Here is a 23,054-nt window from a genome sequence, read left to right on the forward strand (position 1 = left end):
AGGTGAACATGAAGGTTTATTTGCTGCAAATAAATAAGCAGCCAAAAACAGCCACTGCTCTGTCCTGATAGTCATGATTTTACAATACACACATGCGTTTATGAAATACAAATAATTCAAGGGGTGTGAACGTGAAGTTCTGTCGGAACTGGCAGTTACCAGTGTGGACCACAGTGTGCCCAACCACTGAACAAATCGCAGTCTGGTGTCAGCTGCTATCACAAGCGACAAAGAGTAGCTGCCTACCAGCTGTGCACATACAAAACAATTCCAATTCAAGGTTTTGACAACCCTCCTCCGTGTGCCTGGCTGCCAGGAACAGCTGACACTGAACAGCATCCCAGCAGCTGGCCGGGCCACCCGCCTCACCGCTAGCCGCTCGACAAAGCCTCGGCTACTAAATATAAAGAGCAGGAGCTGGCACCTGCAGCCGAGCTGTGAAAAGATCTGAGCCACATACAGATATATACACACAGATATACACACATTCAACCAGACAGCATGTAGAGCACATCTCAGAGCACATCGCAGATACTTGCATGTACAGTACACAGATTCACAAATATTGACAACACATGCAAATTCACGCTATAAACATTAAACACACTCAAAGCACATATCAGACCACAAAACACACGTCCACACACACACACACACGCACACACACCTCAAGAAGTCAATGCCTCTGATCAATACATGTCTTAATGAGCCTATCAGCCTACCGGGTGCCTCATTCACTGCGGTTTATCAGCGGCATAATCACCCAGCTCAACCACGGCCATCAAACAAAATAATGAGACCATATATCAGTCGGTCAGCCATACAAGCGCTCACTTAATGTGATATAAAACCATCAGCACAATAGGGCCGGCGATCGCAAAAGCCACGCCGGTCCGCAGAATGGATGACATTGCCCGCAGCTCTGCAATGACATGCCGTTTAATGGGTATTGTTATGGCTGGGCCTGAAGGCGCCAGAGCAAAGCCTGCTGAGATGTCACTGCAGGAAGTGAGTTAGCAGACGGAGCAGGGAAAGGAGGATGAGGGATAAATATTGAGGGAAGTGAAGGAGATGGAAGGAGGAAAGAGGCAGCAGTGAGGGGATGGCTGAGTGATGGTGTAATAGTGAGACATCATTGAAAGCCTCCATCATTTGGTCCATTGTGTTCACTGAGACCTTTTTTTTCTTGAAACAATTACCAGATATTATCATATTATGGTGAAAAAAATGAAAGGAGAGGAATCAAAAGCTGCATAATAGCTACTAAATGGACCTTGAGGTGAAATTGTTTTGTCAAATACTATTTCCATGGTCAAGAATGAACCATATCTCAACCGAGAAACAAAGAAGCTACTGCACTGGGAATACGTGGCAGTAGCTCTCTTGCAAATGCTTTATTTTTCCCAGGGTGAAAAGCAGGGTTTATGCATATTTAACCATTTACACAAGTGGGAATTTTAAACAATACTCAACATATTTAACTGTGCCAATATTTTAGCCATAAATAGCAAGGGTTCTCCCTACCACTTTCTAAAACATCCTACTTGCCCCACCGAAAAATGTATGTTCAAATTCCAAGTTATATAACGTTCAATATTTATAACTAAATAAGTAGCAATAAAAAAAGAGTTTAACACTCCAAAATGCTAACTATTTAGTTAGTGAGCTAACAATTTACATTGCTGATTACAATGCCAACGATGATAAATGTGCACTGTCCTCTATAAAGGAAAAACTAAACAACAAACAATAACTTCTGGGTTGTCAGGTTGTGGAAAATCCATTAGATATATCCTCCAGCATAACTTGGTTTGTCTTTTTAGTTACCGTAGCCTTTCCAGTCCATCTGCAAGATCCTTCTAATGCACATTTTCTCCAATGGCATGTGCACATGCAACCCCAGTTGGGTGCACAGACAGGAAAAGAAGAGGTTGTTTGCCTACTGAAATTTGTTTGCAAGAGTTAAAACGTTGCATCAAGTTTTTGGGAGCTTACACATTTCAGTGTGTGGACAGCCTTCATATCCTTAAGACCAACCTGTCAATCTAAAACTCTCCACTGAGACGCATATATTCAGTTAGGTGGGTTTAGCAGCTCTAAGTGACATATTAAGCGGTAGGGTTATTGTGCTAGGCCTTCAATTGAAGTATTAAATTACATGGAACCACTGACTGCCGACTTTATTTACCTCAACAGAAAGGACTTTGCTCACATCCTTCATATCAGCCTGATATTTGGGCAAAGAGCAGCATTTGCATCATTTGTTTCACAATCACAGCATGAATAGCAAGAAAACAAGTGACGCTGTAGGAAGAGAAAAATGGAGCACGGACGGAGCAGTAGTGAGAGCAGATGGTGACTGGCTGTAACTGTTATTGTTTCATTAGGACGAGGCTGGACTGGACTGATGAGGGGAGGACAGGAGAGGTCTATTAAATAAGATGCACACCCATGGCCTGCAAAATTCTCCTTCTGACTCACACACACTCACCACGCCACTTTATTTGCCAGCTAATAATGCGCCTTGCCTTTGCCAAATGAGCTCCGCTGGTGCCGCGGTGGAGAGGATTCAGATGCTTCAGTGGACAAATAAGCAGCATGTTCGAGCCTCGAGCTAGAATACATTGACAGAATTATCCTGTATTGAATAAGTAAACAGCATCCCCAAACACAAACTTGCAGTGCAAGCTCAAACAAATTACACTACCCATATTAAGTAACATTGTGGTGTTTTCTAATGAAATCAGGTGAAACAAAATTGCTGTGTCAAAAACCTTGACCTTAAGTGTGGAACTATGCATGTTAATTTTTCAATGAAACTTTGTTACCTTCAAAATTTTGAATACTGCCCTGGTTTATTCTACAAATACAGAACAGAACAGAAGTAGCAAAAATGAATTGCTCTCTGTATAGTATGGCCTAATGATGGTAAAATATGCTCATGAGATTTGCTTTTCCTATATAAGAAAGGTACAATGCATGACTGATGCATGAGAGTAAGCTTCTAAAATAATAACCCTCAGATCAGGAATTTAATAATGCAATGGTAACGTTTGGGCTGGACAAACTTGCTGCAGGCTTGAAAGGTTACAAAACAGACCATTTGCGGCCTCACATTTTACACACTTATTTTGCTCTTGAATTTGGGGTATCTGGAGTATGTAAAATATTCTTGTGCTATGCTCAGGGACCCACAATGACACAGAGTCATTGAGAGCACATTAAGACAATTTGTGCATGATAGCAAGAGAGTGGGCTTATCAGTATGCAAGGACATTCATTCTCGGTATTAGTGAGCCCATACCAGCAGCACTTCTCCTCCAATATCTGCATCTAAAGAGCAGAGCCTTTAACTGTACTGTAAGTTACTAAAGATTAATTCCTTTGGAAATCTTCCCCTTCAAATTTTAGGAGTTTAAGTGTTTGTAATTATAGGTAACACCCAGGCCAATTAACATAGGCACAGTTAATGTTTTAATTTTCTTCTTGCTAAAGTATAGTCATGCGACCCATACCTAAAAAGAAGTCTGACAAGGCAAAAGACACAAGCGTTTAAACTAGGAAATCGGTGTGCATGCAAAACTATAAATAGGTCGAAGTTGAACCAAGAAGCGTGGTTATTTTTTCTACCAAATAAGTTTGAACCGGTCTTACTTCTGTTTCTTGCTCCATCTGCTTCATTAATACCACAAACTACTAAAATGGAATTAAATGTCTCTTTCTCCTAGCTTTCAGTGCCTCATTCCAGATGTTTGGCATCCTCAAGGATCCATATTCTTCATATATTTTTCCAATCTATAATTATTATCATCCTGATTGTCCATTCTGTGATTTTACTTTGGTTTATTCTGTACACTTGCCATCTATCTATTGCACGTCTGTCCATCCTGCGAGAGAGATTCCTCCTCTATTGCTCAATCTGAAGATTCTTCCACTTTTTCCTCCATTAAAGGAGTTTTTCCTAAGGGTCTAAGGATAGAGGGCGTTGAATGGTGCACAGACTGTAAAGGCCCCCTGAGGCAAATTTGTGATACTGGACTGTATAAATAAAACTGACTTGACTTGACAGTATTTAGGACAGAGACCAAATATAAACAAATTCACAAACCTAATAAAATATAAAACACAACAAAAATAAAAGGCTTTTTTTTGGCTGTACCTGTATATTAATATTCCAAAGACAAATTTGGTATCAATCACTGGAATTTTGTCTTAAATTTAACATAAGCTAAAGTATATTTGAACAATGCTTGGCTGTACTACATGCATTTGTAATGACATCCCGCGCCTCAGCTCAGTCAATCTGCCCTCGGGTGAACAACGGGAGCTGTCCAGCTCCCCCAAACGCTGAAATCCTTCTTGTAAGAGAGCATGTAAGCAGCGTGGGAGCTGTCCACCGCCTGTGGTGCTGAAACACTCACATGGCCCATGTCTGTGCAAAGCAGCTGAAAGAGGACCTTGGAGGGTGGGTGGAGAGGGGGCGATTCTAAGTGCATTAGTCCTGCTTCGTTGGACTGGGGTCAAAGTCCAAGGCCTGGGGTCACGCTGCTCCAGTGAGGGGACTCAGACGCTGTTTGTGCCGTTTCCCCCCGCGAAAAGCAATTTCTTTCCGTGGGCTCCTTCAAGAGCCGCCACAGTGTGGGACTTTTTTTTTCTTATACTTTCTATTTTTCTTTCAAGGTGAGAGAGAGAGAGAGAAGGAAAAGAAAAGAAAAAACAAAAACAGAAAGTTAAAAAGATAGAAGAATAAAGTGTCTGTGTGCAACGGAGACAGACAGATGAATGGAGATAAAGAGATCAAACTGGAGAACCAAAAAAGAGGGAGAAGGTGAAGATGCAGGAAAAGACAGAGAATAGTAAAACAAAGAAAACAACAAAGAAGTGTGTTTTGCAAGTCAACATAGTGTCCTTGATATGGAAATGCAGGCCGAGTGCTCAAATCACGTTTTGACAGCGAGTACTGGAGGCATCTTCTTCCTGTCTGACACAAGAGGTGAGCTCTCTGTTTAACAAGCTATTGCAGATAGGGAGAGAGAGGGGGAGTCCCAGAGCCTTCTCGCTGTCCCCAAATCCCTCATCCTGACAAGCTTGATCTCCATTCACAGACACAGACTCAGCTCTATTATTCGTTTGAATAGAGAATCCACATTCGCCAGCCGTCCAAAGCCTATCGTGTGCTTTCATCAGCCAAAAAGAGCCCCTGGAAAGTGTGATGCAGACTGCGAGGAGTGCAGTTTTTTGGTTTTCTTTAGTATGCCGGTTGGCTGAGAGGGGAGAGCAGCATTCAGATGGATAGTGAATAGGGGAAAGAGGAGTATCTGTGTGTAGGCATGCAGTGTGAATGCACATATTCATATATTCAAGGAAAGAATTTAAACTCCAGAGTGGTGTGGGGAAGCTGATGCCTTATGAAATGAGTGCTGGCAACAAAATCAAGCACATTATGCTTACTGGAGGCCTATGACCACTGCTTACAAAATTCGGATTTTTGTATAGCTGGATTTTCATTAAATAGATTGAAACCCTTCATTTTGTTGGCTCAATTACATATTCACAATGGAAGAAACATTCAGATCCTTTACCTAAACCTACTACAAAGAGTATTTAACTATTATGAACTAAGTTAATACTGATGCCTGCATAAGGCCTCTGAGATGCGGTGGACCGTTGACCCACAGCTCCGTTCTTCATTCAGCTAAATGCTCTTAAACGGAATGACCTCCAAACAGTGAGCAGGTCCAGTGTCTCTTTCAGGACACCACAACAAGGCTGCTAATGTGCGTGCACAAGGGCCATGGTGGAGACTGACCCCATGACCTACCTTTAATGAGTGGTCTGTCTAACCTGTATGCCAACCTGCAAAGATTCCATTACATCTAATTACTATTACACCCAATTAGGTCTCCTCTGAGGATGGGAAAATTGACTCAGCCGGCTATATTTCACGTTTTCCTGGTGGAGTATTGAGTCAACCTTTGCAGGAGCACAAATCAGTCACAGGACCACTTTAAACAGGGAGATGAAAAAGGGGTCAAGAAGATCCCCCCTCTGGCTTGATCCTCCCCTGCCCCTCCTTCTCTGTGACAGTACATTAGCAAATCTGCTCGGACTGAAGACTTCCCTCCCGGTCAAGAGGCTGTCGGAACAGGGCCCGGTTGATTAAGATGGATGTGTGTGGCTGGGATGAGGCAGAAACTGCCCGTGGCCGGCCTCCTCCAATTCCCGTCTCTAGCCTGACAGCTGTCTATAACACTGTTGCCTCTACCTGTAAATTATACTAATGCAGAATGACAAGCAGCCTGCCCCACTCCTATAGGCAAGGCCACTCAGCGGACCTGCAGTGATGACATAACTGCTGGGCCACGCACAGGAAACACGGGGGGGGGAGTGTGTCTTGTAGCAGCAGAAAGGTGATCAACCTGAACATGAACGTACACATAAACCCTGCACTCACCTACACCTCCAACTTTGACTTTCTCCTTTGAATATAAAGTCTGCTCCGCTCTCTAATGCTTCCCAGAAATGAACCCTCTTCAAGGCCGGATCGATGGGTGACGGCAGCCATGCATAATTTTAAAGTTTGGCTAAGTACCATAGCCAAGGTTTGATGTTTCAAGGTTTGCTTATGAGTCTAGTTTGGTTGGCATCCGTCTAGAAAAAAAAAATGTGCCGCAACTTTGAGGTACAGGATCTCTAACAAACTCAAAGGAAGTGGGAGGCACAAACTGAGGAAATGAGATTGAGCAAAAGTGCCTGGTCGAGTTTGTTTGTTCAGTTTAATTAACCAAACTCCATAACAAAACTTTGCCTTGTTCATTTCTTGTCACAATAACAGTAAGTGTTTCCCAATTTCCTCTCTGGGATCAATGAAATGAATTATACTGTGGTTATTCGTTTGATGATAATACAGGACAAAGCTATTCATTTATGGAGCAGTTAATTCTCTGATCTAGCACTCTGTGAACGAGCTCAAGGGGAACAGTGACTGAACAAGCCTTTCCTGTAAAAACAACTGATCGACTCATGTTGTCCTGATGACCTCTACCCTCTCACCTCCGTCTCCAGGAAGCGTCGCAAGGCCCTCTTCTTCTTGATGCTTTTGCGCCGAACATAAACGGCCACGCTGAGTGCCAGGATGACGATGATGAATAGGCCGCCGATAATGCCAGCTGCTATTAGTGGTGTCCTGTAGAGACAGAGGAAGAGGAGAAACATTAAGAAACTAAAAGGCACTTTGAAAGAAAGTGCTAACCTCAGCCAACAAATTCTCCAACCGGCTGTTATACCAAAAAAAACAAAACAGCCTTAGCACTTCAGATTTAACCCTGTACTTTTATCATCTTCAGCTTGATTGGCTGCATATAAGAACTGTAATGACAGGGAACCTTTACCATCATTTAAGAGATCCAATGAAACCAATGGAAAACAACAACCATGAAAAGATTTATTTTCAGCATGTCCAACTACTGTACCACTGAGAAAGAAATAGAGGCAGGAAAAGCTTGTTTTTACTCAAGTGTGCTGTTTGTTGCACGCTTGAACAGCCAATAATAGCCCCTCTGTTGCTCTTGCATACCTTGTCTCATCTGTGATGACCGCCTTAACTGATGCTTGAGTCTGTCTCATTGAGCAATCCCATCCGTCCACCAGCAACTATCTAAGAAGCCCTCACATGACTGTTAATAGCTTCCCACTAATTATATCCTCAACTCAAAAACTTCATTTGGAACCACTTCTCATTTCGTAGCTTCTGTTTACAAATCAAAAAAACAAGCTGAGACACAGAAGCAAAAGATGGGCTCCAGTTCCAGTATCATGTTTCCAAATAGGCCAATCCTACAGAGCACAATGCTATTTCCGAGTAAGGGATGCTTCCATTTTCACAGGTCAGAAGACAAAAAGCCTTTAAGGCTATGTGCTATTACTTGGGCTGGTGGAGAAGCTACAGCGTGTGCTACACTGGACTGGACTTCTTTATATTGCAGTCAGATGCCTCTAACATGAATATTATCACCAGAGTTGAAAACTTTCTTGCTTTTTTTTTTCTAAATTTGAAATTTATTTTGACAATAAGGCAATAAACTGTTAAGAAAAGGCAATTACTAAAATACAACATTTGAAAACGATACAACACAATACAGTGTCCTGTACCCTCTCATACTGATGCCAATGTTGCTTTCTGATCATGTATCTTTATATTTGTTCAATAAATTACTTTTTAAAGATACTCACTGAGCTACATGTTATTGATTCCTCGCTACAGCTTTTCCATTAATTCAACATACTGGTCCTTACTAATTAGCTTTTTGAACATGCAAATATCTCTTCAGATTCCTTTAAGGTATTAGTTGATTTTTAACGCCAGAATTGAGCTGTTTTCTTTATAAGGTGAAATACCTTTTACATCCTTTTATTTTTCCCCATACTTCCTGACGTATAGGTAACAGTCAGTATTTAATTTTAAACAGTATTGCAAATGAATTTGAAAGTTTGGCTTTGATGTAATTTTCATGTGGTCTCCAGCATAATTTATTATCTATTATCACTCCAAATAAATGAGAAATTAAAAGTGCCCATCTTTCACAAATTGCTTCCGAATCTTCTGGGGAACAATCTGCTTCAGGCGAGCCTAAAGGTTGGAAGTTAAAAGCTCTTTCTCGTCACTAATGATGGCACTAATGCATTTGCCATTTACAGACCTCTTGCACTCGTGTCTACTCAATTTTATCCTTCTATTATTCTCTCTTCCTTTATCCTTCCTCTCTTTCCATTTTCCCCTCCCCACTGGTGTCAGAATATTCTCTGCCCCGTGTTTATTCTTTTTTAAAAACACATCACATAGCATTAAACAGCACCTGCTTCTACGCTGATACTTGAAGTTTAAAACTCTATTAGCTGTAGAGGCCATTAACAGCTAATGGAAGACTCATGTACTATGGAGCTATGGTAGAGCAAGGTCCCGCGGCGTTTGCCATATTGATTGTGAAGAACCAAAAGAAGGGGGGGGCTCTGTGGGTTTCGATATAATGAGATATACAGTCATGTGGTGAATAGTAATCCAGCAGATTGGAGTGATTAGGTCAAGAGGGGGAAGAGAGACAAGGAGAAACAACAACAATGGAAAGAACCATATATATAACATGGAGGAAAAAGAGCAAAGACAAAACAACTTTAAAAGGAACAAAGGAAGGAGAATTTACATATAGCTCAGGTGACGAGAAAGAAGGGATGGAAGGGAGAGACAGCAGATGGAAAAAGAAAGAGAGAAACTGCTGGTGAGACAGATAATAGTGTGAGACAGCTCTATAGGTGAGAGACAAGGGAAAGGACTTCTCTAATTAGGAGGAAAGGGTTTACAGCAGAACAAGCGACATGGGGTCACCAGATGAGACATGGGAATAATGTCATTGTAAGAGCAAAAGAACAACTCTGGGACTAGAGACTCAGCAGTAGTCTACCAGAGGGAGTAAAAAAGGTCTCATCTCTGTTTCCTCTGTTTAAAGGGAGCCCAGAGACCCCCTTTTATGGGTCTGCTGGTTTGGTTAAATTCTAATGAGTTCGTCACTCTATTGAATGTGCTCTAATTGTATAGATCACTTGTTTTTATGGGTATTTTAATAGAGTTGTTGTGTCTCCAGGCTATTTAGGTTGTGCGGCTCTTCACAGACTCTACCACACTTTTTCTTGAATCTACTACGTTATAGTTTGTTTATACTATTGTAATAGTAATATCAGTAGCTTTGTTAGTAGTAGTAGAGGCAGTGCAGTAATGTAATAACATGCTTTATATTTTTGGGGGCTAGCCCATGTCACAAGTCAATTCAGGTCTGTAAATAGTGACCATTAAAAGGCAAATGTATACTACTAGTAATAAATAGAAAAAAAATAGACATAAAAGTAAATAAATAAGTACAACAGATAAAGTTTCACCCTTTAAAACACTATGTAAATTATCAATAAATAATACATTTCAATTGATGTGATTCACAGAGGTTCCATTGGAGCATATAAACTGTGGCACAAATTAGACAACAAAATTCATTTAAAGTTTAGACCATGACAAAAGATTCCTAAGTCATCCATCAATTATAAAATACAGAACTCCCTGCACTCTTGTTAATGAGTATCGTGAGTAATTTTAATGAGTAGTGGCAGGATCTGATGGTGGTCTCCCAGTCCAACATTACAGATGTATCCTGAGATCCCTTACCTGTCCATCATCCCAACACAATCTTGGAGTCTTGGCCCGACACACCTGCAGGGTAGACAAACCAGAGAGATCATCCATTAAACCAGGGACAGGTTATGAGTAAACCTCATGTTGTCTTTCTTCACCGTCAATCAACTGTCACTGAGTAAGGACCTGTGGAAAATTGAATCCAGAGCACGGCTGACCACTTGTCAAAATGACAGGAAGAAGCGCTTGGGTGAGAAGCACTGTTCTTGTTTGTTTCACGTGATATTTAAATTAGACTGAGAAAATGTTTCTGCATCATCTGGTGCCTCTGAGGTTTTTCTAAACAAAGTGGTGTTAAATCTTAAATTAACACAACAGTCTGAATCTCAATCAAATACAACTAAGGCTACCTTTCAATATTTATTAAAAATGAACATCCTCTATAGAAGTAGTGAGAATATCTTTAAATAATATTTGTTTCTCCATTGAGTATGTGTCTGTTAGGTATAGACATTTTGGGCTTGCTGTTCAGGATGAGATGCAGATGTTAGGTCAGTGTAGGTGGCATGTAGATGATTATATTCTAGGATATAATATATTGAGCCTTTTACGGCTGTTTTAATACTGAATAAATACCAATACAATACACCTACAGCAGGATTTTGCACAGGCCTTTTCCAAAAATACAGCAGCAGGAGAAATACTTCTACTAGATTCTACATTCTATAGCATAGCAATATTGTTTTCTACTCTAATCCCTTCTTTATTTTGTTTGTACGGTCAAAAGTTCATTAAACCCTTAAAGCTGCTCAAACAGTCATCATGCTATGATTGCTTTTTTGGGGTTTTCCTACTTTACTTGTTCACTGTCACAGGGGACAGTTAGCAGATAGCTGGTGAACATAGTGGCGCATTTAGCAGCTAATGAGCCAGATACTTCCATCAGGAGTTGGGGGAGACCAAACACAGAGCTAAAAGGAGGTGACTGAATATTGGACTTACATTCGTCAGGTAGTCAAAAGCACGACTGTTTGCTCACACGTTTGCAGAATCAACTTGTTCAGTTTTATTTCAATTCGACTCTGATTCAAGGACTTCTCTCTCTTAGTTAGCATCGTTAAAATCACTTTTACTTTCGTTCCAAATACTTGAATCTCTTGTTGTTACCACCTCAACAATCAAAGCCACTGGAACATAGTGCTGACAACACGCCCTTCAGTGAGAAGTGGAGTTTTTACCATTACGTAAGCAGGAAGTGATTAGAGCAGACTCTTAGCTGCTCATTAATTCTAGCTCCTTGAGTAGAGGACTTTGAACAGCAGGATAGACACAGGAGAACAGTTTTTGAATGCTTCTCTGTGTGAGTGTTTTGTGTGTGTGTGTGTGTGCAAGCTGCACAAGCTCGCAAGACACAACAAATTACATAGCAAATTAGGAGAGCAGGCTAACTTTGGAATTAAATCGGTGACAACTGTGGCTCCTCCAAAGTCGCTTCGTTGTCAATTAAATGCCGCACCAAATAGCTAATTAGAGAGCAATCAGTGTCTGTATCCAATGTGGTGTGTGCGTGGACTGTGTGTGTGCAAATGAGCCACATAGTTCCCTTCCGAGAGAACAAAGGAGTGGTCTGATAAACATTATGAAGCAGGCACAGCACAAAGTATACGCATTTAGACAGTGGTGCCTTTCAGAAAAAGTTGCATTTGTTACTTTTTTGACAGTAAGGTAGGGCAGTAGTTTTAAAAGTATGACACTGTGGCCCCCCAGTCAAAATGGAGACCAACGAGCCACTTACCACAATTTGAGAGATCATGTTTTGGAACTAGAGTTCTCATCATGCTTCAGGGGCTACTACTATAGACGTATTATAAGAACTAGACACAACTCAAAGTGCAAACAAGTTCAATTATGAATCTTTTATGAATTTTTCTGATCAATCGAGGTTTTATATTTGTAAAATTAAAAAAATCCTTGACATCATCACAGTCTGGGCTGAGCAGGAACTCGAGGGCGGGGCCAGGGGAGCAACACCACTTTCAGTGGGGTAAGGGAAACCCAAAAGTGACAAAACTTTGTGGGTTCATGCGCCAGGAGAGTAATTCTCATTGTGTTGAATAGGCGCAATTATGATGTCTGGTATCTAGTTCTATAATGCACTTATGGTTTCTTTTTTGTCTTATACTTGTTAACATTTTGGCCATTAAAAGTATGAGCTATTAGCACCTCCCTTAGCTGCCGTGACTGTGTTGATAAGCAGCCACAACCACATCTATAATAACTAACTTTTGGTTTTCACACCGGCATTCAGCAGTCCATTTCACCTCACACAGTGTCTTTGCTTCACACCTCTCCCTCTGCATCTCCCCTTCAACTCTCCGACGCCGCCCTGGGGAGGTGCGACTCACAGTTTGAAAACCTCTGAGGCAGAGTAATGAGGCCACTGGTTTGACCATCCGCCACCTCTTTACCGGCTGTAAGGGTGCTGTTCTGTTCCTGACACTGACCTTTGACCTCTGAAATGTCCCCCTTTGGCCTCAAATACCTAGCCTCAGCTTCTGTCTTGATCTTAATCCAGATGATGGAGGTGTTGTCATGCCAACGACATTTGTGTGTCCGTAAGAATGAAAGCCGTCATGGGGAGAATTATAACCTCACATGCATCTTCTCCTCTGCTTTCTACCTTTTCTCCCTCCAACATCTCCCATCCATTGTGCTTCCCTTTTATTTACTCCCCCTCCTTATTTAGAAGCTCCAACGCTCTGCCTCTTTAAAGCCGCACCGATGTTATCCACACTTACAGGGTAGCCGCAGAAAAATGCATGTACAGCGAGCTCTCACTATAGTGCTGTAAGCCGAATACTTAAATGTCTTTATTTTGTTTGGGATGCCACACAGAGAGGAATCTGTCCTGTAGTTAAAATAATACACCATAATGAGGTAACTCTGGACCTTATGTTCCTCCAGGGTGTAAATCTAGAAATACTTTATGATCATTTTATGCCCATGTGCAGCTTTCCTGGTGACCTTTTGCTCCAGTAAAGTAGTTTAATTTGTGACTTCATGTGATCACAGAAGATTAGGGTCGCTCTTTTTTCCAGACAGCATGGGTTTTTCTAGAACCACTTCTTAAGGCATGTCTTCTACCTACTCCTTCCCTTGCTCTTCGATTTCCCACTGCAGTCTTGGCCCGTCCCACTGTACACCCCCCTCCTCCATCTCTCCCCTCTAGACACTGTCTGTCTGCACCTATCCCTTCATTTATAGTTCATCTTCACTCTACTCCACATGCCCTAAAGGGTCAATGCATTCTGCCCCTGACCGACTGGACCCCAGAGACCAGCTACAGGTCGCCGAATCTAGCGGCTGCAAGATAAAGTCATCTTCTCTCCCTCTCTCTTTTTCTTTCTTTCTCTCCTTGGGAGGGAGGCGCCGCATGTCCAATGCAGTATGTCTTCACAGTGCTTTTAAGAGCATAAAGGCACCTTAGCCAGAAGAACGCTCAGGGAATTACTTCGGAAACACTTAAAAGAAATGCATTCATTTTTATACACAGACACACATCTCTATGTGTCATTCCTCTCTTACCCCTGGGTGCAGTTGGCATGGCAAGGATGGCACTCGTTGTTGGCCTTGGCGTATTTGAAAATGAAACTGTTGGCCCCTTGCAACCCATCAGGGCACTTCTCCACACAGTTGGGTCCATCTTTGAAGTGGAGGCATTTTACACATTGGTCCGGGCCCTGAGAACACACCAGAACAAGGAGGAGGGAGATGAGAGGATGGGTTAGAAGGAGGCAATGGACAAGGGATGAATAAAGAAAAAAGAGGTGGCGGGTGCAGTGAGGCGATTAGTAAGATGGAAAGGCGAGGAATGAACAGACATATATGAATGTAAGACAAAATTATGGGCAAAGAGGTGAAGGGAACCAGCAGCAAAAAATAAAGTTAGGGAAAATGTAATGGGATTAGACAAGAGAAAAGAATGGAGATATAGAAAAATGTATGAGAGGAAAGAACAGAATTGAACCGAATCAAATTCAAACCTGGAAAATCATGTCAATTTGCTGACTTCCTACCACGGCTAATGTAGGCAGGAGACACATGAATTCCATTCAGTGATTTATAATGTGTTGAGCAAAATTGCCAAGAGTGTATTCAGCTGCACCCCCTGTTAAAATTGGCAAAATGCATAAGGAATCAGGGCATGTCAAAGTGCGGCACATCAAATATGACGGAGGAGATGACAAGTGGTAACTGAGCACAAGCTCAGCTGCAACAGGATGAATAAGTAAGATGGAGAGGGGTGCGTGTGCGTACATGTGTGTGAAAATAGTAAGAGAATAATTGACTGTTGTGTGTGTGTGTGTGTGTGTGTGTGTGTGTGTGTGTGTGTGTGTTTCATGCTTGTGCAAGAGCTGAAGGGGTGTGTGTGTGTGAACTTGCGCAAAGATGGTCGGGTGTGATGGCGTGCGCGTGTATGCCAAAAGCTCTGTTGTATTCTTGCGCTCCGTTGCTAATGACGACCGCAGTGACCTGACGGACAGTCTCTCGTAGTCTGACACATTGAGACACACGGCATCAATAAACATTATTCTCACTTTGCATGTTTGTGTGTGTGTGTGTGTGCGAGTGCGGACGCATACAGATGTCTGAATGCATTCAAGTATGTCTGCGTGTGCCGTTCGCATGTGTATTTGTGTGTGAGAGCGCCTGTGGATGATTGACTCTGGTGTTATTTACTACTCAGCTGTGACCAGAATCTCAAAGTCAGCAGCCTCTGTGCATCCTTGAGAAGAGTCTCTCTCTCTCTCTCTCTCTCTCTCTCTTCATCTCTTATTCTCTCTCTGCCTGTCTACCTCTGTCTTGAGGGGCAGTCATAAAAGGTTACTCACACAGCTAACAAATTGCGCAAAATAAGTCATGCATAGATACAACTTTCTGTGATTTAACACTGCAAATGTAAAACGTATGGTAGTTCAACAGTCGTTTCAAAGCTTTTTGGCTCACAACCCCTAAAGGATAATGGTAAAGTAATCAAACCAACAATGTGCTAGTCCGCCTCTCAGTACTTTCACTGTCTGTAGCATACGACCCCCAAGCCCATTCATTCCTACTGAAGACATAAATTGTTGGATTTTACAAACGTTTCACACATTGGTAATTTAAAGTCTCTCTTTTGGTCTTATCTGTGTGCTTTTGTGGGATTTCTTGACAGTAAGAAAATTGAATTAAAAAAAGAATATTGCCTGGTTTAAAACCGAAGCAATGTCTATTTTTGCGTTTCTATCCCCTCAATCGTCCTATGACCGCTGAGATTTTATTGCAACCTTTTCTGGGTGGCCCCAAGTTTGGGAAACACTGGTGTATAGTATTATAATGCACATGATGAAATGACTGCATGTAGATTTTTGAAATACTGTATATGAATCCATGTTTTTTGTGTGCAGGCACGTGCATCTGTCGTGACATTTTAAAGGGAAATTCTAACATTTTGAGTCGTAGTGTGATCATATCCGAGATTCTAAAAGTGACTTTAAGGGAAGGTCAGAAACTAATCTAATTTTCCTGTTTTGAGTGTGTGCGTGTATGCTTGCCAAAACCATGCCTCCTAAAGTAGCCACAGTAGTTTATCATTCCTCCCATTAACCTACCATTCACCTTTGCAAACACACCACTTATATCTTCTAAAATCCTGTGTGTAAGACCAAAATACTCTCACAAAATAAGTGGACACCCACTTTAGCACGCACAAGATATGAGAATATCTAGAACAGAAAAATGAGAGGAGTGGTTTTAATTTAAAGTGAAAAGTCTACCTCTACAAAGTATTGTTGTCTGAAGGGGATTCTTACCTGGCCAAGACATGTCATGGTGTTCCCATCCATCTTCTCACACTGGCTATCACACTCCAGGCACACAGATCCATTGGCAAATTCACGCACTTCCCTGATAGAGATAGGGAAATCGAGATAGAGATGCATGTATTATAGATTTGAGAGCGTACCCAGATTGAAATATTGATTAAGATCTTGCAGTGGGAGGATTTTCAAGTATGCTGTGTGCATACTAGCGCAAGCTGTACATAGCAACCTTTTGATTTTAAACCAATATGTGATACAGCATCAAGAAAGCAAGGTTATACCCTTCATTTACTGTTGCCCATCTCCACAATTTCTACTTGCACTGACTACTTGAGTGCCCTCTAGCAGAGGGGCATGCAGGGCAGCAAGCTGCCTAAGACAATTTGATCAAGTTAAAGGCTTAGTATGGTCAATATGTTAACAGAGAAGAACCATGAATAATGAACAGCTTTTTAAATCATAGGCAAACACGAGATGCGTGGAGGGAGGAGGAAGTGAGAGGAGAGCTGGTGCGCAGGAATGAGAAGGGAATGGCAGAAGAGGGCAGGGACAGAAGTTTGCTTTGCATGAGGTGAATGGGGAACTACAGAAGGAGTGTACAAGGAAGAAAAATGCTTAAGACAGGCAAGCATAGAAGAAAGGTGAGTCAGAGAAATTCATACTCTTATCAAATTCAAGAATCATTGCAGTTAATGCAACTGGTATGAGCTCTATACCAGTTTATTTAGCCAGTTAGAGTAATAAATGTAGTTCGTGATGATTTTGTTTTCCCACTTTGACTTCTGAAGGAGTAGAGGTAAACAATAGAGCTCAATATTGGGTTTATACACTGCAATTACAGCGGCAGGAGCTGCACACTGCCTTAGGCCACACTGTTGAATCCTTATATGTGTATATGGGTGTATTTGTGTGTGTGCATGTACCCGATCTATAAATTTCTCCCTTTGTTTGTGTCAGAATCAGCGCATTATCTTGGTTTTTTGAAGTGTGGCGTCTCTTGCGAGCAGAGGGTGGCTGCTGTCAATAACAACCGCTGCAGATCAAAAACACTTTTCACATCAGAGTGATCGATCAGCCGATTCAGAAGACAGATGTCCTCAGAGGAGGATTCACCCAGTTACAAACAAGCCCCCTTTTTCACAGCAGTGAGACAATGAGGGTGACTGTGTGTGTTTTGTTTGTATTTGCATGCGATGCTACTAGGCTGGAATAAAGATTCAACAGATTCCTTCCTCGTGAGCTGTTTTTTATGTGATCTTGCACTAAGAACTTTGGATCTCCTGCGGGTATGTGTGTTTTATGCATTTTCATGTGGTGAATATTCAATGAAAATCCTTTAGACTTGGTGGTTCTAAAAGCTGCAAAAAAGAAAAAAAGACATTCTGACACTCCTGCGTTCAACTGTATCACATTAAAGGGCAATAAAAGTGAAGATAAAATCCTAGATTTCCCTATTGCCAAGCCTTAATGTCAGGGCTTTTTTTTTAATGGTCCTAATGGTCTGTCGTGTTCACAGCAGTTCGTCTCAAATATCCAAATATACAGTATCACAGAGTGTCCTTTTATTAATAATGTTTTCGCTGGACTCAAAGGAAACTCCCATTGCTCTCTTTACATTTCTCCCTCGTTTTTCTTTCCCTTGTTCCAAAATAAATTAGATTTCTCTCCTGGAAGCTCTTTCCAGGGGAATCCTTTAGAAAAGGACCCAGGCAGTGGAGAGATATCTCTTTTGTTGGTTGAGGCAAAAAAAAATACATGGAGGAGAATAGGTGAGAGACAAAGACCTCGGCAGTGGTGCTCTCTAGGGTCATTTCCATTCTGTCAAAGCCGTTCCTCCTGATTGGCCCCCTTCACGGCTGAAAGTGTGCGCCAAAGCCCCACTGGGGGATGGCCTGATGGGGGATTAGCCCTGTTTTAGCAGGAATTTAAGCAGGACTGTGGCCACCATTCAGACCTCCAAACCTCCAGCAAACCAGAGCATGGCCAACCCACTAGAGCAACTTTTTTAATTAAACACTTTCAACGCCTCCCTAATCCGCTTCTTCCCTACTCCTCCAACCCCAGTGGACATCATCTCAGACGTTTTCTTTTCCCCTCTCGCGCTCCTTTGCTCCTCCTTTGTTTTATTCAACAGACGTATAAACTAAGGGGAATTAGTGCCTATCCTCATTAAGAATGGAGACATATAACAAGGGCGAGCTGAGGAATCTTAAGGTTTAAAACCACCAACCTGAGAACATATTTAACGAGCTACCACTAAATCCTATAGAGATATACAGACCATACAATAGATTCAGAGCAGAAAAGATATTATTATATATAAGTAAATATATGGTGCACACAGAACCCCACAGTAACATAACCCAAGATTTTTGAACAAGTCATTCATTAGACTGTACGAAACACAGCAATATGCAAACTGTACACATTGGTTGTAAATGTCTAGCTGTGTGTTTATGTACTACTAATGTATTGTCTGTATATATTGTAGAACAGCACAAAACAGTATGGATAGTACCCATTATTTATGTCAGGTATTTAGAAATCACATTAATGATATTGTGCCCTCCTTATATTTATAAAATGTGTCTCTAGGCAGATGATACCATACTGTCAAGAAATTCAACACTCAACCCTCACAAGTATACTATAGCAAGCAGCTTGCTTGTTAGATTTGTATAAATAAGTATCCTGCTATTTTCTCCAACAATTTACATGACATTTAATTTTTTTTTTTGTATCTATAGTATAATCTTGGAGGTCATATAATAAAGAAATCATAGTAACAGCAATAAGGAATTCTTTAAGAATAGCTAAACTCCAAAACCACTGTTTTCTGCTGATGACAGCATATGGGTATTTAGTAATGTTGTTGGTTTCAATTGAATCTTGCTATTGGATGATCAGGAATAGGTGACGTATGACTCTCTGTGTTTTCAGCAGAGACATGGAGAGTCTAACAGCAGCTGCTCATGGCTGGTTATCTCAGTTAGCTCTAGCTCTATGCCGCTTAGCTAGATTAGGGTGATGTTATATTGAGACATGCAGCAGCCACCACTCCTAAATCCTGAGATAAGCATTACCATTTTATCACTGGTGACAGTTATTGCACCAAACATTGCATCTTGTGGAAAAGAACTGACTTGCCCTCTCTTTTTGCTAGCCATAATGAGCAATGGTACTGTACATTGTAATTTACAAGAAAAGCTCTTATCAATAAATGACCATTCTATATTATATCAGTATTAGATTAGAACTCATGATGGTACTAAATCTACATGGATTTTGTCTTTGCACTGTGCTCAAGTAATTCAGTATTTCTTTATGTCTATGACAAATCAATTAGTGGCGGGATATCAGTTTTCTTCTATATTTAAAAAGACTAGTTAGAGGCAATTTGGACAAAAAATATTTATAGATTTTATTCTTATTCTTGGAATTAACTGATTTAAAGGCTGAAACTTTGCTCCCAGGGGTAAGGTAGAGGTAGTTGTGTAGTCTAATGCTGATGTTACCTCTTGCATCACACATTCTGTAGCTACAAGGCCAAGTCCTCTAAATAATTCTTTATGCTGCATTTTTAAGGTTTGCTGGGAGGGTTTAGTTTCACTTTAATCACTCAAATAGTTTTTTTGCGCTACAAATCAAGTTTTGTATTAACTTGAGTGAGATGGAAAGCATATAGTAGTATTTACCAGGGGAAAAATACAGGTTATCTAAGGTTTCCATCTCAAATTCTACCCTTTATCTGTCAAAGTCACATTGTACTTGGTGCTTGGCAGGTGGTGATTTCTTACACCAGGCAAACCTCTAGGTTATGGACATTATGATTCCAGAGTTCAGTCCAGTGACACAAAGCAAGAGGTGGGCCTGTCGAACGTTACTTGCGACGCATCACAGAGACTGACTGTATTTACAGTATAGGAAACAAGTGTGCTTCAGCAGCTCCCTGCCATGCGCCTCTTCCTCACCAGTCTTCTTCAAAGCCTTTGCTGTGAGCTGTTTTTCCTGGCAACTTCAAAGCTTCCCTCCCACAAACGGCACCGGGAAAGGACCAGCAACAAGTCAACATGACCGAGGGTTGCTTCTCGCTCTCACACACCCTCATGTGCACACATACGTGCACTCTCTCCTCTTCCCCCAGGGAAAACCCAAGCTTGACATCACTGCTTGCAAGAAAGTCATATTTATCTTGTGGCAGACGTAGCCGGTACAGCCTTATTTTAGATGGACACTTTCAAGTGTGTGATTCACAACATCTCCTCGTTCATTCAAGAGTAGCACAAAAGGCTAGAAACTACATCTACAATGAAGTGTTTCTCCCCAGGTGAGTTGGCAGTGATCTTTTTGATGTGCCTCTTGGCAGAATAAAGGAATGACCTGAAAGCAATTATTCACACTGAAAGCAGAACATCAGTAAATTGTGAGGACACTGTATGGGCCTTTGTTGCACATGTCAGTCATTTCCTAGATTAGAGCAGTAAACTCTCTTGTCTGTCGGCCAAAATGGGCAATTTGTAATGAAATATAATGCTTACAATATATTCAAATTGATTTCGGACAATGGATGTAATACACAGCCAAATGCTCATTTAATTGTAATTATTTAATTGTTACTGTTCACATTGGGAAATTCTGTATTGGTTCAATTAGACTCTCCTCCTCCAGAGCCCCTGAGATTGTTTTGACTTCATTCTCATGCATCAAAGCTATTTAAATTGATTGAATTTCATCTGGTTGTCATGTATGGTGGTTTGCAAGGGAATTAATGCAGTCTCCTGAAACCATAATGATCTGATATTCAGGAAAATGCTCATTCTATAGATTTGTGTTGGATCAGCTGAAATACACTACTGGACACTTGTAAAACATTTGCCCAGAATGCATCAAAGGAAGAAAAAAGAGAAAAACAGTGTTTGTGAATGGATTGCTCACCCATCAAAGAGGTTGCAAGACTCAACACAGATGCGGCCTCGTCTGAAATATCGGCAGGAAAGACACTGGTCAGGCCCCGGGCCCCAGCACCCGTCGTCTGAACACATCTGATCACACACCATTCGCTGCTGAGCTGTAGAGAGACAGGAGGTAAATAAACAAGTATAAAAACAAGCAAATATACGTGGTTTAAGGCATGAGACACACTACTACACTACTGTAGCCTACAGATACACACCCACACATGTTATGTAATTCAAGCATACTGGAAACATGATACAGTATATAAATTGCTCTGGATTGACCAATAATATACAGGGACAAAGTGAAATGTGTGTGCACATGCATGCATGTTTGTGTTGGTGTAGCCAAGAGCTTCACAGCTGTGTAAGTAGACATTGGTATTTCCCACATCTCTGCCATTAAAGTCCACCCCAACCAGAACCCTAAGCTCCTTTTTCCAGTCAAACCACAACAATCGATGCTGTTCATTGGACTCTGTGTGTCCTCCATCCGGTAAGTGACATCCACATCTCTGGAGTGTTGCCCAGTTGGGGGGGCTAAGCCCTTTGTCAACAGACGAACAGTCAATGGTAGACAGGGGCTTGAGCCTAATGAAGAGGCCTGTGTAAGCCCCTATCAATCGATCACACACCACACTCATTAAATGGCTAATGATGAGGCTGGATGGGCTAAGAAAAACTACAGTGGTCCATGTCTTTGTTCTCTAGTTATCTCTGTCTTTCTAACAGAGATTTACAGGTTGCCAAAAACAATAACACCATTTGCACTTATTTAGAAAGCTATGGTTATATTCTCTTCCTAGAGTCATATCTTCCCCTCTCTGTCAGACCTTTCCACGCTATCATTGAACAACACTATGTGGTCAATCTACACCATCTGCAGCCAAAGCCACATGTTGTTTGATAAAGGCTGTCATGGTCAAGAAGTGATACAGGAATGTCATTGTGTAAAGCTGGGTTGGAGTTGGAGTTATAGAGATATGTGTGGAGTATGGAATTAATTAGGGAAAAAATAAGAGAACAGGATAACTTAATAGGTGGTTTCCTTTGGCAGTTAAGGCATTTCCCTGCATGACTTGCAGGTGCATCAACATGGCGGACTCCCGCTCCCTCTGTAGATAAAAAAGGCTCATTCTAAGGTAATGAAAACACAAAGATTCTTATTTGCTGGTGACTATACACCTGCAAATAAGAATCCATAACATACCAATGAAAATTATAGTACATTTTGCCAATAGACATTGTACCTTTAACATGGCTGGTAGCACAAAATCCAAAGAGGTTTTCGATACCAAAAGGATGTTGACAAATTACTTAAACTCCAACTCCAATCCTTCAGAATGTGCAGATTTTGGCAAATGGAATCAAACTCCCCCACGACCACTTACTGCATTCCTTCGGATCTCGGTTGTTGCGGACAAGGACTTTCTGGCTCGGCGTCCTGAAGAGAGCCGTCCAGTTTACAGTGTTGTAGAAGCACAGGTGGCTGTTGTTGAAGATGTATACGTTTCCGGCGCTGATCTCGTCCAGTGACTGGAACTGAAGCGAGGATATCCAACGCTGCTTCAAGATCAACAGAGAAATGCCGCTTCCACTGCAGGAGAAGAAAAAAGAAGAGATAAATAATTAAAGGGATTATGAGAAAGATAAAGAGGAGGAATAGACCAGAGAGATAAGAGAATGAAGGGAGGAAGAGAATGTCAGAAATGGACGAATGGAGAAAGTGAAGAAATATAGTACAAAGAGAGAGGTGAGAAAGATGCAGAAGCTGGTTGCCGCAGCTCTTAATGAAACATTGCTGAGCTACAGGTTCATCACTGCCGTTTAGAAAACAGGGCTGGATCTCCTTTGACTATGCCAGCGGTATGCCTCGGATCTGCCAATTGTAAGTGGACACATGACCTGTTATCAAAACCGGGCTAAACAAAGCTGTGTGACGGCAGCACTTCAAAGTCCCTCTCTGCAGAACAACACGTGCCGATGGCTCATTAGCTCTGACAGTAGCCATCCAAATACAGGAAAACTAACTAAGAAATTAAAGGGAAACTTTGGTATATT

The 23,054-nt window shown here is 41.5% G+C and overlaps 1 protein-coding gene across 3 annotated transcripts in view; it reads right to left on the reverse strand.

The window, feature by feature from the left end:
* Nucleotides 1-23,054, reverse strand: part of si:ch73-383l1.1 (receptor tyrosine-protein kinase erbB-4) — a 230,251-nt gene that overhangs the window by 39,081 nt on the left and 168,116 nt on the right. For all 3 annotated transcript variants that reach the window (XM_051427370.1, XM_051427371.1, XM_051427368.1), the window contains exons 12-17: nucleotides 22,385-22,590; nucleotides 20,974-21,106; nucleotides 16,030-16,123; nucleotides 13,763-13,917; nucleotides 10,211-10,255; nucleotides 7,054-7,186 (exon numbers count right to left, since the gene is read on the reverse strand). In XM_051427370.1, coding sequence (XP_051283330.1) covers nucleotides 7,054-7,186; nucleotides 10,211-10,255; nucleotides 13,763-13,917; nucleotides 16,030-16,123; nucleotides 20,974-21,106; nucleotides 22,385-22,590 — 766 coding nt within the window. The remainder of the gene's footprint in view (nucleotides 1-7,053; nucleotides 7,187-10,210; nucleotides 10,256-13,762; nucleotides 13,918-16,029; nucleotides 16,124-20,973; nucleotides 21,107-22,384; nucleotides 22,591-23,054) is intronic.

This window comes from Dicentrarchus labrax, unplaced genomic scaffold (assembly GCF_905237075.1).
Source record: "Dicentrarchus labrax unplaced genomic scaffold, dlabrax2021, whole genome shotgun sequence".
Taxonomy (NCBI): Eukaryota; Metazoa; Chordata; class Actinopteri; family Moronidae; genus Dicentrarchus; species Dicentrarchus labrax.